The sequence below is a fragment of the Callorhinus ursinus genome, unplaced genomic scaffold (assembly GCF_003265705.2).
Source record: "Callorhinus ursinus isolate GAN/ISIS: 27379988/994484 unplaced genomic scaffold, GSC_fseal_2.0 scaffold72, whole genome shotgun sequence".
In the NCBI taxonomy this organism is placed as follows: Eukaryota; Metazoa; Chordata; class Mammalia; order Carnivora; family Otariidae; genus Callorhinus; species Callorhinus ursinus.
The window spans coordinates 5,104,516-5,120,024 of NW_027397134.1; the positions used below are offsets into that span (position 1 = coordinate 5,104,516).

Sequence of the window (15,509 nt, forward strand, 5' to 3'; positions counted from 1 at the left end):
CTGGGCTGTATCTTAGTATTTTTAATATTAATATCTACCATTTGACACAGCCATTTCTCTTTGGAATTTACCATACATACATATAGATCTGAGTTAATAATACACACATCATAGCATTTTTCATAAATGTTAACCCAAATTTTGTTAAGTAGGAGACTCTTAAAACATCAGTACATCCAAATCCAAGACAATTAAATGCTATGAGGTTGTGCAGAAGAAAAAAGTAGACCCATATGGGCTATTCTGAAACAGGTTCCAAGATACACTGATTGGGAAACAGGCAGTAACAGAACAGATGTGTGCTCAGCATGGATATTCTTTTCAAGGAGAAAACAGGGATCAAGGGTGAAACGGAGTCTTGCTTTTCAGGCTTTCCAGCCTTTTGTACTGTTTGAATTTTTACTGTTATGCGTGTCACTTAAAAACTAACGAAAGTCCCCACTGCTCCCATTCCTTAAAAACAGGCAATGCTGTACTCACTCACCTTTTTGCGGCCATTGTGCTATGGACCCTCAGGCCACAAACCAGCCAGACCACTCCCTCCTCCCAAGTCTTCAGAAAGTTCCAAGCAGGTCCCATCACATGGAAAGGGGAGGAACCCTGCACTTTATCTTCCCACCCAGAATGGCAGGACCTCTGTCTGGGCAACAGGCTACATTCAGTACAGCTGTGATTGGATTTACACAGCAAAATGGGCACATGAAGTTCAAGCTAAAATGTTTTATGAAATTCAGCATTTGTTTCTGTGTGTGTTACGGAGGGTGAATATTGAAAAAGATGGTGATGAGGAATAATCTGAAGACAGTTTAAAACCATAGTGGTAGAAAAAATGAAGCAGAAAGTGCTAGATTTTACTAACAGAAGAAAACAGACTGCATTCAGGAGTCTCACCAGTAAAAGTTTTATAGTATTGCATTTTGATTACAGGTGTGTAAATAAAAAACTTGGGTATTACCCCTGGTAAAAATGGAGAACCAACTTCCTTTAGATTAAAACAGTAGGTCTGGGGACAAAAATGAACCACATGCTGCCTGGGATGGAGAGAGCGAGGTGGACAGGAGAGGACTCACCAGCTCAAGAAACCCCAAGGCTCAAAGAATCTTCCAGAGGAAGAGACCAGGTTCTGAGTGGTATTTCCCCAAATAACCCTGCCCCAGGGATGTGGTTTGGGGAAGCCCCAAACCCACAAATTGCAGGTGCTTCTGGACACATGCACAAGTGGGTAAAGACTTCCCTCACCAGTGCCTCCCAGTCTTGTGCAGAGGCCACAAAGTGGCATGTGGGCCACTGTTGACCCGGAGTGGGTAGATGCCAGAAACACACCCAGAAAGGTTTGAATCACAGACCAGTGGTACCAGGCCATAGTTCTTGTGCCTCTAGAAAACCCAAAGTCCCCAACAGTAGAGGAGAGAGAAGAGAGTTGGGGGAAATCAAACCAGAATTTTTCCAATGACCACTAAAGAGAAACTCAGCAACTCTTGCCATGTCTTTGACCCTGAGAAGTCACCTGAAGGACACAGCTGCATGAGGCTGTGATTAGATGGGAGGGAAGGCATGGTGTGCTTCCTACAAAGCTGCCTCTGAGGTCCCTGTGGCTCAGTGACCCCTCTCCTGTCTGGCCCAGAGCAGGGACCGGTGAGGCCAGGCAGAGGGGAAACAGTAAAAACAGCAGCGGCAGGCTCTCCAGATCAGCCAGCACCATCTGAGGCAGTGTGCTCCCTCCAGACCCTGCCAAACCCACAGGCAGAGGTCACCACCAGATCAGCACCAGGGGCTCTGTCATAAGGAGCTTTCTCAAAAAGAATCCTTTGGAATTCAAACATTCATTCAGTGTGTATTCCAATAGAGTCAGATCTACTACTCAACCTGGACTCAAGTTTTTGAGGTGGGAAACCTCACTATCCATGGTTAACTGAGGAAATCACTGCCACAGAGAGAACTTGAATGGTGGATGGGGGGGGGTTGAATGGGAGGATCTTTCTTCCCCAAGCTGTTTGGACAATGCCACAGCATGACTGACAGCTGCTTGGGCCAACATTCATGTCCCTGACCTGAGAAGGGAGCTGCTCAGCAGTGAGCCTCTATCCTGACCCCCTACCCCCAGGGGTCCCCCAGATCAGAGCCCCTAGGAGAAGCACAACTCTGGAGGGCTCTTTCCCTTGCCCACTCCTCAGATATCAACACTGTTCATCCTCTAGAATAGCTAAGCCCTGCCCCTGAAGCCTGACTTATGGATGACACTGGGTTTACTGTATCTTGAGGAGCCAGGAGCCAAGAGAAGGAGCTTGGCATCCTGGTTCTCTGTCCTTTGCCCAAGAGTCACCAAAAGAAAAATGTATGGTCTCATAGCAGGCGCAGCATCTTATTTCTTTTAAAAAATAAATATTTATAAACTTAGGGAGGAAGATTCAAAGAATCAGAGTATTTTTCCCTCCAAAAGCACAAATGTCTCATGAGTCAAATCAAGGTAAGTCCACCAACCCATGAACAAAACAACCCCCCCCGAACTCTGCCTTGAAGGGCAGAGGAGCTGATCTTTGTCTCTGAGCCCCTTAGTCCCCCTTGGTGATCAGGTCCTCGATGTAGGCATCCAGCTCATCATCTGTGTTGATGTCTATGTCCTGGAATAGAAAGGAGCAATCAGCTAGGGCCCAGAAGGCGGTGTGTGTGGGGGGGGTGCCACCTCCCCATCCTTCTCACAGGCAAAGGAGCCTGAGCCCAGGATCCCCAACCCCCGCCTCCACCCTTGCTGTCAGGCCTGTCCCATCTTGATCATTCTCCCCCTCCCCATCCTCTGTGCACAGATGACGCCCAGATTTCTTGCTCCTGCCCTGCCTTTACCCCAGGTTCCCAGTGCCTTAGATGTGTTACAGACTTCTCAGACTCAGTATTCAAAACAGCCCAACTGCATCACCCTACCCCGGCTTGTGCCCATCTCAGTACAGGCTACCACCTTCCCTCACCCAGGGGCTCAAGACAAACATTAGTATCACCCCTGTTTCCTTCCTTCTCCCCAAATATTACAAATCTGTCTTTCTCACAGTCACCATCCAAGATTCAGGCCACCAAATCTCTCACCCAGATAAGTGTGGGAACCTCCTCACCCAAGCCCTAGCTTCTAACTTCCACCCAACTCCAGGACTTCCTACAACCAACCACAGTAAGTATCTTAGGTTGCAAAAAGGACTGTGCCATACCCCTCCAGGGACGGCCCACCTCACGTAGGCCTGCCTCTTCTATCACCCACAAGTCCCTGCCTTTGACCTCAGGTCCTACTCTTCTCTCTGCCCAAAGCACTCACATCCAATCTTGTATGACTGATTCTACTCAGCTCAAATACCCCCTTCTTAGCGAGAACATCCTAGTAAAGTGGCCTCCATGTTTTCCTTCTCTTGTATTTACTTCATAGCACTTCCCCCCATCAATAATTCTGTGCACCAGACTGTTGGGCCATGAGGGTAGGGATCTTATCTTGCCTATCTGGTTCACCCGGTATCCACAGGACAAACACAGAGCAAGTCCACAGTTTTCACTGCCCTGGTGAAGGACTAAGACCCTACAGGGGCACTCCCCACTTCTGGGCAACCCAATCCCAATCTGGGCGTCATCTGGAAAAGCGAGAACTTTTTTCTGTTTTATGGCTTGGAGGATTCTCAAACCAGGTTGTAAACCAGAAGATCTAAACAAGGGCAAAAATCTGATACCGTGGGTCTGGCTGGGATGAGGCCCAGGCAGCCGCACCACCTCCAGCCCTTCTGGTCAGGATGCTGTGCAGCCAGGGTTGGAACCACAGATTCCTGTGAGTGGGGAGAAGGGAGCAGGAGGTGCCCAGGCCCCCCTCCCTGAGACACCAGGTGGTCCAGCTGCAATGAGAGGGCTGCCTGGCTCACCTCCTGCACCTTTTGCAGGAGCGCCACGATGTTGGTCCTCAGCTTCTGCAGCTTCTCCTCTGTCTCTCGGAGCTTTCTCTCAGAAGTGCGCAGGCTCTCCTCGGAAGCCTTGGCCCGTGAGTCGGCACGGCTCTGGTAGGAATGGCACAGATTCTGGAGTCCCACTTCATACTGTTTGAAGTACTCTTTCTGTAGGGAGGGAACCCACAGGATGATTGCATTAACTTACAGGGGCCCCCAGGGTCCCTCTAAATTAGCACTAGTATCCCCACCCTGGCTCAGCACAAGGATGTTCAGCGTGAAGGGATGTCACACACAAGGGACAAGCGGGCTCTCTAGCTCCAGAGTGGAAAAACCTGATGCCCATCTCATGGGGCTGCCATGAGAGGGAGATAGGATCACCTGATGTGAAGCCCTCAGCCCTTGGCAGACAGCAAGCTATTAGTGAGGGATGATTCTTCAATTCCAGTTGGCACAAAAAGGACGAGTTCCTCTCCCAGCTCACACCTTTCTAACCTCACCATAGTCCTCTCAGCAGCCCATTCCAAGTCACGCCCCACAATGTAAGAACAAAAAGTTCTCTTCCAGAAATATTTATCAAGCACCCACCAGTGGCAAATACCTTCAGATTTGTGTAGTACACTTCTATAAGCAACATCAGAGCTTTTGCTATCTTTCCTGAGTACCTGAAACTTCCAAGATGTGGGGTAGTGATGGTAAACTAGCAGTTTCTCTAGACATGAGGCTTTTCAAACTTTTAAAAGGTAGCAGAACATTTCAAAAGAAATGTTACATGGAATCTAATTGTAAAAAAATCTGAGCAGTATCTATTTTCAAAACTCAAATTTATAACATCATTTACTCTTAAATCACCAATGAGAATAAGGCCATTTTAATGAAAATGAGTGGTTCTGGCTGACCACTGTAGTCTTATCAACTCATGTGTTTATATGCTTCTATAAAGATGTATGAGCTACCGGCATTGAAGAGCTCCTGACTGATTTTAAAAAGTGTTACTGGCTCCTGACTGCTGTTTTTAAAAAGTGTGACCGGAAAGTACTTAACTCTGTCATTTACCTTACAATGTAGAGTATCCTATTAAACCAAGATGGCAAAAGAAATTTGAAGTCTTATGTAAAAAAATTATGTTGGCAGCACAAAATAAGTGAGCAGACTCCAAAATATTAAAACTCAGTATACGATGTCTTGAGCCTATGATTAGTTCTTTAACTCTTTAAACTTTTTATTTATTATAGATTTAAATGGTTATATTACTTTTTTAAAAATATGTATTTAAATCTAATATTTGCAGGACTCCTGAGAACTTTATGGAACTCCTAGTCCAGTATGATGGCAAAAAAGATCTTTTACAGACTGACAAGAGCATAATGAACATTAGACTGTTGTGTCCCTGACATTAAAAAAATTAGTTTGAGTTACTTTAGACATTACAGTCAGCAGACTATAAAGCTGATGCATTGAGATGATGGACTCTGAAAAACAAACTGAGGGTTCTGAAGGGGAGGGGGTGGGAGGATGGGTTAGCCTGGTGATGGGTATTAAGGAGGGCACGTTCTGCATGGAGCACTGGGTGTTATATGCAAACAATGCATCATGGAATACTAAAAAAAATAAATAAAAATTGAAGTTGATGCACTGGTGATATACCTCCTTTTATAAGCATAAGCTAACAGACTTTTAGGCTCAGATGATCCTGGCTATGTTTCTGGTCTGAGCAGCAAAGACCCCACTGCACTCAGGCTTCGCTGAGTCTGACAGCTTCAAGCCAAAATCAACAAATCTGACTGACAAGAGGATGCCAGGCCACCCTAGCCATCCTATTAGTGGTTTGTTCCTGGGATTTGCAGAGAGCACCTGCAACCTCAACAAGCACAAGAGTTGAGGCATGGAACTTTCTGAGGAAGCTACCACGAGTTCTGCCATCCTCTAGCTTCCTTTGCCAGCACCTACCCTCTCATCTCATGGGGAAGCAAGGCAGTACTGGAAGAAGGGCAAGACCCTTGTCCTAAAGAAGAAGTACCTGGGTTCAAATCTGGGTTCTATCACAATAGACTCTTCACCTCTCTGAGCCTGTTTCTTCAACTCTTTTTTTTTAAGTAGAATGGAGATTTAAAACCCCATCTTTTCCTCTTTGGCAAACCATCAAGCACACAGCTGCCATACGAGGGCCCAAGGTCTTGAACATACTAGCCCTGCAGTTTCAATTCTAGTTCTGTTCTCTAGAAACTCCTCCCTAGAAAACTTAAGCTATTCCAACCACAAAATTATCTATCCCGCTCAATGAAAGACAACTCCCAGATCCCATATTCAGCCCTGGCCTTCCTACCCCTCCCAAGTGCCCAGTCCCCAATCTCCACCTGCCCACTGGACATCACCAGAAATGTAGGTGCTGGTGCTTCCAGCCCAACACATATCACAATTCATCACCTCTCTTACCCTCACCCTCTGTTTTCTCTCCCAGTTAATAGCTCTGTCATCACTTCCCACAGGCCTGAGACATAGAGAAGCACATGGCCTCTGCCTCCTCCCCCATCACTTGCCTCCAGTCAACAACCTCTGACATGGCCCTTTCACCCACCAGTCCACCCCCTCCACTCTGGCTCAAGTTCCCGTTCCCTCACCTCTGAGCTGTCACAACTGGACCCGCCCCCTTGCCCCTGCATCTCCCATCCACCCATCCCACCCAAACATACTACCACAAGAGGTATCCTCTTAGGGCGGGGTCAGCACACTAGAGCCCCAGGCCAAATCAGCCTGCCACCTGTTTTTGTAAATAGAGCTTTACTGGAGCACAGCCATATCCATTCCTTTACAAACTGTCTACTGCAGCTTTCACGCTGTAATAGTGGAGTTCAGTAGTTACCACAGAGACTATATAACCCACAAAGCTGAAAATATTTGCTAACTGGCCCTCTACAGAAAGTTTGTTGACTCTTGCCCTAGACCAGGTTCAGACTGACAATTCCCCCAGCTCAAAACTTTTGCTGGCCCTTCATTTTATTCAAGGTTTAAACCACTATGCCTAAGACCAGACATTCAAGACTCACCATATCCTGGCTCTCAGGCCCTCTTCTTGCCTAATTGCTCACCACACAGCCTGCTGCCCTGACTTGGGAAGTTTCATCCCTCTGACCCCTTGCTCACAAAGTCCCCTTACCTCAAAGCTTCCCTGTCACTTATAGAGGCACTTCAGACTGCTGCTCTCTCCCTTCCCAAGGCTGCCACAGCCCAACCACCTGCTTCCACAGCACTTATTGCTCTCACAGTCTCATATCCAACTGCTGGTAAAAATTCAGGCTCTATTGAATCCTAAGCCACTTGGAGGCAGGACTCTCTTCTGCTGCTCATTAAGAGGTCCAGCACAGGGCCTGTGCCACATCAGCATAGTAACACCCAGTGCTTACTTTCAACACATCTCTACCTCGCTCTAAGAGTCATTTTAGGTACTTTGAGCCTAAGTTCTTCACTGTTGTCCGGGACAAGTTTACTCCCTCTGCTGGGGTAGAGAAAAAAGGATATACTCATTCTAAAATGTCAAACCAGGCCTGCTGTCCCGAAGTGAGGACTCAGCCCCAGCATCTTATGGTAGGGTGTGGTTGGCTTCCGCACATCAATCATATCCAGCTACGGGGGAACGGGGAGTGAGGGGACACAGCAAGGGCTGGCAATCACAAAAAGCATTAAGCTGAGAGGTCATACAGAATAAAAATAAAGGTCAGGCCAAACTCACCAGAGGAAATGATATTAGCTCATCTGAATTCATAGCACTAAGTTCCTTCTTGGAGATGGGGAAACTTGGAGGCAGAAAGTACCGTAAACAATTCCTAAAGAAAGAAGGCGGCGGGAACAGAAATTCAGAATAGCAAGAACAAGTGTGGAGAGCCACAGCTAGCCCCAGAGTGGGAAGACACATTACCGGAGGATCTGGACAAGCAGGTCAATAGTCTCGTGGTTGGTGCTCGGGGCAGTGGTGTCAGGCTCTATGCGGATGCAGTCAGAAGTAGAGGGCTCTGCCATGGCTACAGCCTGCTGGGCCGCCGCCGCCTCCTCCTCCTCCTCTTCCTCCTCCTCCTCCTCCTCCTCCTCCTCCTCCCCGCCCTCCTGCTGCGTGTCGGGGCTCTGGTACTCCGGAGAAGGGGGCTTCATCAGCCGCACATCCTCACTGCCTTTCTCTACCCTAGGAGGCACACAAGCACTTGTGTCATGTGTGCCCCAGGCGCCCAGGATGGGCCACCTTCTGGGAGGCCAACTCTGTCAGCCTCTGGAAAGGAGCATTACCAGCGGTCTCTCGGAGTGGTGTCTGTGGGCACGTAGTCAAATTTCACCTTCCACCGCACCACATGTTTGCCCACCTCCACAGCTGTGACGCGGCCTGTGTACCACTCCCTGTTCACACGCACCTCCACGTGCAACCCTTTATCTGAAAGAATGAGGATGGAACGGAAGTCAGAACACTAACAAAGTTCCCCACTCAGCCAGGGCCACCTTGAGAGAGGCGGTCCCAGGATTTGCAGAGACAAGAACCCCTAATGCTTGCCTGTACTTTGCCAGGAACATGAAGCCCAGCCACCCTGATCTCCTCCCCCATCTGTTGTGAGGGTGCCAAAGAGCAGCAGGATGAGTGACTGCCAGAGGTGCAAGCCAAGAAATTTGTGCTAAAAATACACATAAGGGTGTGCTATCTTCAGAATTCTTCTCGGGATCAGACTTGGAACCACTGCTACATAAGAGCCCAGAGCCAGGAAAGCCTTCGAGAGCCTTCAGGATAAACAGTTGCTGGCTGAGGAACCCCACTACCCTTTTCCCCCACAGGCTGCCAGGTACCTCCCCAAACTCACCTTTCTGAGCCCTCTTAAGATCAGCTGGGTCCTCTTCCCCAGCACTGTCCGAGAGCTGTAAGGAGAACAGAGTCTGTTAGAACCATCCCCAGTGCCCCCGAAAAAATTTTTACATGACTGGCGACCCAGGGTCATTAGCTGTCACCTCATGTTGTCTTATGTAGCCACTTACATCTCCGTGTCTCACCAAGAGCTGCTCTCTAAATCACTACCTTGAGTATCTACCCTTCTGCCACCTTTATAAACAAGACAGTACGCAAAGGAAAGTCACAAACACAGGGAAGCAAAGGGTTTCACAAGCCTCCCTGGTGTGTGACCTCCAGCCTGTGATGAGAGCCAGAAGCCAGTCTCACTCAGAAGCCTACCTGGCGCCATGTTTCTAAGTCATCTGTGTGACTAAGAGTCCTACAGAGATGAACTGGGCTTCTGGAAGGCTCAAATCACAAAACAGAAACGGAGCTGGTGCAGACTGCAACCCTGGGGAAGGAGGTTCTAACCTCACCTGGGACCACCTACCTCATTCAAGTCCTTCTTTTCCTCCTTCACAGCAAACTTGCCCCGCTTAGACCTCTCCTTCCTCCTCTCAGCCTCCTCTTCAGCTTCTTCTTCATCAGAGACCCCAAGAGTCCGCTTCCGACCAGGAGTGGTCTATAGCAAGAGGAGAGGGAATTGAGGGGCCCTGTCAGCCCTTGAAGTGCAGGAAGGTTCCATCTGGCCTAAAGGAGCTGTTCCACTTGTGTGCTTTTCAGTTCCCCCAAGGCTGAGCCTCCCGACATTACTCAGTATAGAGAAACCTCCTGATCCCTGTGCCCACAAGGACCTTTGCTCAAAGCTGTCATAGGGGGAGCCTCTCAGTTTACTTCTCCCTTAGCCTGCCTGGCCAGCCAGCTGTGACCTCCCTGAGACATGCTGACCACTGTTGCAGCCCAGCAAGGTGGTCACCAGGCTGCCAACCTACATCTACACCACAGAAGCTGGTGGAGGAGACTCAAATTTATAGCAGACCAAAACTCGAAGGGAGCAATGAAGAGCTCCCTGGACAGGAAACCAACTTGCTCTGTGCCCTGACCAGATCAAGTCCCTTCAGCTATTGAGACTCCTCCTCAGGGGCAACAGGAAGCTTTAGATTTGGTGATCTCCAGTGAGGCTCCCCCAATATAGCTTTGACACAGCCTGATTCCATTCCTACACCACTGAGAGTAGACTCGGGGCTGGAAGAGAAAAAGCATCTCACTGGGGAGAGTTTATTGGGTGGCTCTGGCTTCTTGACCACTGGAGTCTTGATGGCTCTGGGAGCTGGGACCTCCCGAGGGCTCTTGGAGTTGGGTAGCAGAGATGGTGACAGTGGCTGCACCACAGGGGTAGGCCGGGGCGCAGTCTTAACCAGTGTGCTAGCAGGCTTTCGGGGTGGCTCGGGTGGCTGCAGCAGCCTGGATGTACTGGCCTCCTCCCGAGCTGCCAGGGAAGGAGGCTTTGGGGTACTGCTGATGACAGGAGCCTTTCGGGGCTGGCTGGCTGGCCTGGGAGCTTGCAGGGAAGGGGGTCTGCTGGGGGCATTCTTGATCACAGCAGGTAAAGGAGGTGACCGAGGTCGCTGAGGTCTACGTGCAGGTTCCTAAAAGAGAACCGGAGAGAATTGAGAACGCTGATCCCAGCACGAGACACCTAAGGAAAAGCCCTTCCCCCCTTCCTGGGCTTTACCTCAGTGGAAGGTCTGGTGGTCACTTCCAAAGGCAATTTCTTCAGGTCAGCTTGGGACCGGATAGGTGTGGTTTTCTGCACAGCAAACGTGATGATGAGGTTGTTTGCATATGTTGGTACATTCAAGCAAACTCTTTGGATCCCTACTATGTGTTTGGGATAGTGGGCACATAAAAAAGAAAACCTAGGCACAGTTCTACTATTTTAAGATTCCCATTCTCACTAGGAGACAAAAAATAGAGACACTGTATCATCAGCAAACTACAGGATTCTATGTGATTAATCTAACAATTGAGAGACCAGGAAAAAGTGTCAATGGACTAAATTCCTATAAAAGAGGCCAAAAAAGGTAAGAAAAGCCTGATGGAAAAGGTCAGAAAGGACAAGTGGGATTCAGTAGACAGGGAGGCAGGCCTAAGACATCCAGGTTAGTGTGAACATCTGCACAGACACAGAAGCCAGAAAATAAAAAACTTTTTATAATAAAAATGATAAAGGGTTAGTACCATATTTACATCTCAAAAACCTGACAAATCAATTATGAAAAAAATACATGAGAAGCAGCTACCCTGAAACAAATAGACAAAAAAATTGTCCAACTCAAAAATATGAAAGAAATTCAAATTATAAGATGTGTACCTTTGCCTGTTGAATTTGCAAAAAAAACTTTAAAATAAACATACTGCTTGTAAAAAAACAGAAATCGATACATCTTCTGGGGAATGACTTGGAAGTAGTTATAATAAGCCATAAGATTTTACAAACCCTTTTACTCTTTCAAATTCACTTCTGGAAAATTATCCCAAGAAAAGTATGCACTAAAAAGAGTGTGTGTCATAACACATCATTTCCATATTTTTATTATAAAATATATGTGGTACATAGGCACCCATAAAAAATTAGAAAGATATGTTAATTAATGGTGGTTACCTCTCTGGTAGAATACTTATTTTCTGCCCACATTGGAACAAATAAACAAAACAGTTTGATTTTTTAAAATGATCATCATTAATGTACTCAAGAACCAGGGAGCCACTGAGGGTTCCTGTTCCTATCCCAGACAGACCTGACACAGGCTAGCTCTGACCACTGCCCATGACCCACGCACCTGCAGGGCTTCTAGTTTTTCCTGCTGCTGGCGAATTTTCTCTGTCAGCTGCTTCTGCTTCTCTTCTTGTGTCTTCAGGTCCTTTCTGAATGTCCCCAGGGGAACCTTCTGCTTCTGTTCAGAAGCCTCACATCTGTAGAAAGAGGGTGTTAAGGAGGTTGCGGCAAAACAGGGCCCTAAGTAGGACACGGTCCTTCCTCTTCAGCCAACCCATGCTGTCTCTCACCACAGCAACAACCTCAGGGTTCCCAAATGTATAGAATTAATACTCACTGCAGGACAGACATCTATTCTTATTTCCAGGGCACTTACTATTTGTAGCAAGACAGAGATGTGAGGATATCAGCACTGACCTCAAGATGCACAGCAAGTTATTTACCCAAAGGGTAGGGAGAATACAGTGGGGGAGAGAGGAGATACCCACAATCTCCTTGTTAGAGCCAAGTGCTCACCGGTCCTGCTCAGGATCAGGGTTCATGGAGCAAACCCAGGTGTCAGGGTAATCTTTTTCCACAGAACTCAGCTGGAAGGGGAGGGTTCGCCACTTCAGACACAAATCTATGACACAGAAAACACCCCCACAAACATCAGCCATGCCCCATACTATCTTTACTAAACAGGTTCCTCCCAACCAGGCCCAAGGCAAAGATATCCCCGACTTTCCATGGCTACAACTCTGCCTTCCTTACACAATGGTAATTCTTCTCAGGGACAGTGATCCCAGCAAGAACAGACACTTTATATCATGGACTTTCAATGTTCCCAGCCTCTCCCCCTCCCCCAACAGGACCCTGGCTCAATCATCACTCACACCATTAACAATGGGGTACCAAACCAAGTGATGCCTGGCAGGTTAGACACCTTCTGCCTCATTCAGGAGGGACAGGTGGGACTTGACACGGCCCCAAGGCTAAGCTCCCAGGCCCATCACCAAACAGACTCAGCCCCAGTGGGACCCAAAGTCCATGAATGTCAGTCAAGTCAGGAGGCCAGCAAGGGGATAGAAAGAAGAGGGTCATGGATTATGGTGGAGAGTCAAGAGGAGGTTCCGACCACCGGCTCACCACACTGGATGGTGGTTGGGATTTCCATAGCTCTCCGGCGCTTATAACGTAGCTCGCTGGATGGGGGCTGGTTCCAGTTGGCAGAGAGGTAGCCAAACTCATCCCAGAACTTGATGATTCCCCTCTGGGCTGGAAAGGAAACACCCACACATCATATTAGGAGCCAGCCTCTCGCTCTTCCTAAATTTACATCCTTGGGCACTAAGGGTATTCTAAGGTTGGAAGTGAACAGAAAGGGAATTACCAATGGCAATGTCCTTCCAATACTGTGCCAGGTGCTCCCCCATCGCCCGCAGCAGGTGTCGGTACTCCTTAGCATCAGCAAAGTCCTGCTTGTTGTGTGTAGGTTCCAGGACCAGGTAAGGCACATCAACAACCCCAACAACCCCACCGCATGCCCTGCAGGGAGGAAAAAAGACAACTCTGTCACCCCACTGGCCCACTGCCTTGGGCTGAAAAGCTCTCCTTGGGCAATACTCACATGCCCCCTTCCAGCTGTGGGCCCACTTTTTCATACATCTTGATCAGGCGGCTACAGTTATAGATGAACATGCCATCCAGGTCCCGGTGCTCAATGTTGACCCCAAAAACAAAATTCAGTTCTTTAGGTTCTTTAAGTGCTCTGAGAAGACACAATATAAATTTAAGCAGATCAACCCACGAACACACAAACACCATGTTCTTGGAAGATATGTTAGCTTAAGCTTAAACTTGAGACATGTTAAGGAATAAGTTTCGCATTTCCAGTCAAAGTGTAACCCATCAGACTTGGAAGGGAGATGGTACTGTGCAGTGACTCTAAGCATCCCTAATTAAAAGCATGTGACTTTGGCTGGCTTCTGGTAACAAAACAGGGACGTTAAGATTTAAGTATGAATGGGATACTGTGAAGCTGCTGCAAATCTCTGTGAAGATAGTTACATGGTGGACTAAACACAAGATCATACCTACTCCACTAATGTAGACAGTAATAAATTTTAAAAAGGTAAAAATTCACTAGAACAATGAACACGTATGTGAGGGAAGAGACCCTCATGTGATAAATAAAATCATGGAGCTGAAAAGCAGATGGATGAGCAGCACACTCACTCAGAAGAATCCAAAAACCTATGCCTGTGGCAGGAAGGCCAAGAAGCAGCAACCCAGGAATTCAATGTCCAGAGCCCCAAGAAGCTCCAGACATAAGGTGGGACATGGAGATCATCTAGTAAGTCAGGACAAGTGCCCATTCTAGATGAAAAAGGTCCAAAACTCAATCTACAGCATTACTCCACATTTGTAACCAGGGATAAAATATTAAGAGTAGATATTACCAGATGGTACAAATGTAAGGGAGTTTTAAAATATTTCTAAAACTGGTCTGTTTTACTAGTTTTATACAATGAGCATTTTATATAGCCTTTAAATGAAAAGGAGAAAAAAGAAGGAAAGAGAGTGAAGAGAGGGAGAGACAGGAAAAAAAAAAAAAAAGAAGGGAGGGAGGGAGGGAGGGAAGAAAGAACAGGAGTTGCCAGGAAGAGAGGTCTACCAGGGAGTGGGCCCACCCTGCCTTTTCCTAGCTCAGGAAAAAACCTGCAGTGGGTATTTGACAAGCATTTGGGATCACATCAATGGCTCTCTCAAAGCAATCTTTGTGACAGAATAGCAACCTCACAGGGTGGGGAGGGATTCCTCAAGCTCTTTAATTTTGAGTACAAAAGCTACGTAATTTTAAAAAACCAAAAGCCAGGGACACCTGGGTGGCTCAGTTGGTTAAGGGTCCTGGGATCGAGTCCTGCATCGGGCTCCTTCCTCAGCAAGGAGCCTGCTTCTCCCCCTGCCTACCACTCCCCCTGCTTGTGTGCGTTCCCACTCTCTGACAAATAAATAAATCTTAAAAAAAAAAAAAACAAACCAGCCATGGCACTCACCGCTGCTTGGCCTCCTTGATCCGCTTCTTGACATCAGCTTCTCTGCGCAGGGTAATGGCTGTGTTCTGGACCTGACGCAACATCACCTGGAAACGTACGTTGGCACCAAGTGAGGGGAGGAGGTGCTCTGGACCGCAGCAGGCAGTATTATAAAAAACATCTGAAACTTCTCAATTTAAATCACATGGAATCAAAAACACACTGTGGGGTAGAGAACTGCTCAGACCCCTTCACTACTGTGTGTGACCTGGGGCAAGTGACCATCTTCACTTCAGTCTCCCTTTCTATAAACTGAGAATACTAACAGTGGCCACTCCATATGGTTGTTAGGATGTTGAAATGATTAGCCAAGATTCTGCCACACAGTGTGTTCAATAATGATTATGGAAACATCATCTTAATATCCATTTTGCAGCTTTAGGGTAAGGAGTTCATGACTAGCCTAGAGCTGAGCCAGGCCAGCTCTGGGATGCTAATGCCAGAAATGCTAGACAATAGCTGCTCAGATCTGGGGCCTTACCCTGGAGTCCCGTGTGAGGTCTCCACCTAGGCGAACTTCTAAGGTCCGAGCTTTGCTCTCTGCCTCCCGTGCCTTCTCCTCAGCTGAAATCCAGAAGAAACCATGAATAAGGAATACAAAGGTTCAAAAACTCTTAATCATCCCTCCTGAATCCCACAGTGTAGTACCCGCTGGGCAAGATGTGTGTACACTGTCAAGGAACAGGAGAGCTGGGAGAGCAACCTCCAACCTCCCTGCCTGGAATGCAGTCAGTACAAAAAGGAAAATCCTTTTGTTTGGAGGTCCCAAACAAAACAGGCACTATTTATACTTGAGACATGTTTTTTAAACTTTACAAATGAACCAGAACAGGTCAAAAACTGCCCAAAGGAACCAGAGTTACATCCTCAGCAGGAGCTGGAAGTTATCCAAGTCCTCAGCCAATCACTCTCCATCAAGCAGCCAAGAAGCCCTGTCA

The 15,509-nt window shown here is 47.6% G+C and overlaps 1 protein-coding gene across 4 annotated transcripts in view; it reads right to left on the reverse strand.

The window, feature by feature from the left end:
- Nucleotides 1-2,402: 2,402 nt before the first annotated feature.
- The window catches only part of MORC2 (MORC family CW-type zinc finger 2), a 39,484-nt gene continuing 26,377 nt past the window's right edge, over nt 2,403-15,509 (reverse strand). The window contains exons 11-27 of one of the 4 annotated variants that reach the window (XM_025858269.2): nt 15,053-15,135; nt 14,533-14,618; nt 13,104-13,244; nt 12,867-13,021; nt 12,623-12,751; nt 12,011-12,116; nt 11,559-11,691; nt 10,451-10,525; nt 9,984-10,364; nt 9,266-9,397; nt 8,750-8,804; nt 8,190-8,331; nt 7,828-8,088; nt 7,642-7,735; nt 3,891-4,079; nt 3,705-3,797; nt 2,403-2,621 (exon numbers count right to left, since the gene is read on the reverse strand). In XM_025858269.2, the coding sequence (XP_025714054.1) occupies nt 2,553-2,621; nt 3,705-3,797; nt 3,891-4,079; nt 7,642-7,735; nt 7,828-8,088; nt 8,190-8,331; nt 8,750-8,804; nt 9,266-9,397; nt 9,984-10,364; nt 10,451-10,525; nt 11,559-11,691; nt 12,011-12,116; nt 12,623-12,751; nt 12,867-13,021; nt 13,104-13,244; nt 14,533-14,618; nt 15,053-15,135 (2,324 nt within the window). In that variant the 3' untranslated portion in view covers nt 2,403-2,552. Of the gene's footprint in view, nt 2,622-3,704; nt 4,080-7,641; nt 7,736-7,827; nt 8,089-8,189; nt 8,332-8,749; nt 8,805-9,265; nt 9,398-9,983; nt 10,365-10,450; nt 10,526-11,558; nt 11,692-12,010; nt 12,117-12,622; nt 12,752-12,866; nt 13,022-13,103; nt 13,245-14,532; nt 14,619-15,052; nt 15,136-15,509 lie in introns of all 4 variants that reach the window. The other 3 variants (XM_073886753.1, XM_025858271.2, XM_025858270.2) reach the window with 3 other exon arrangements.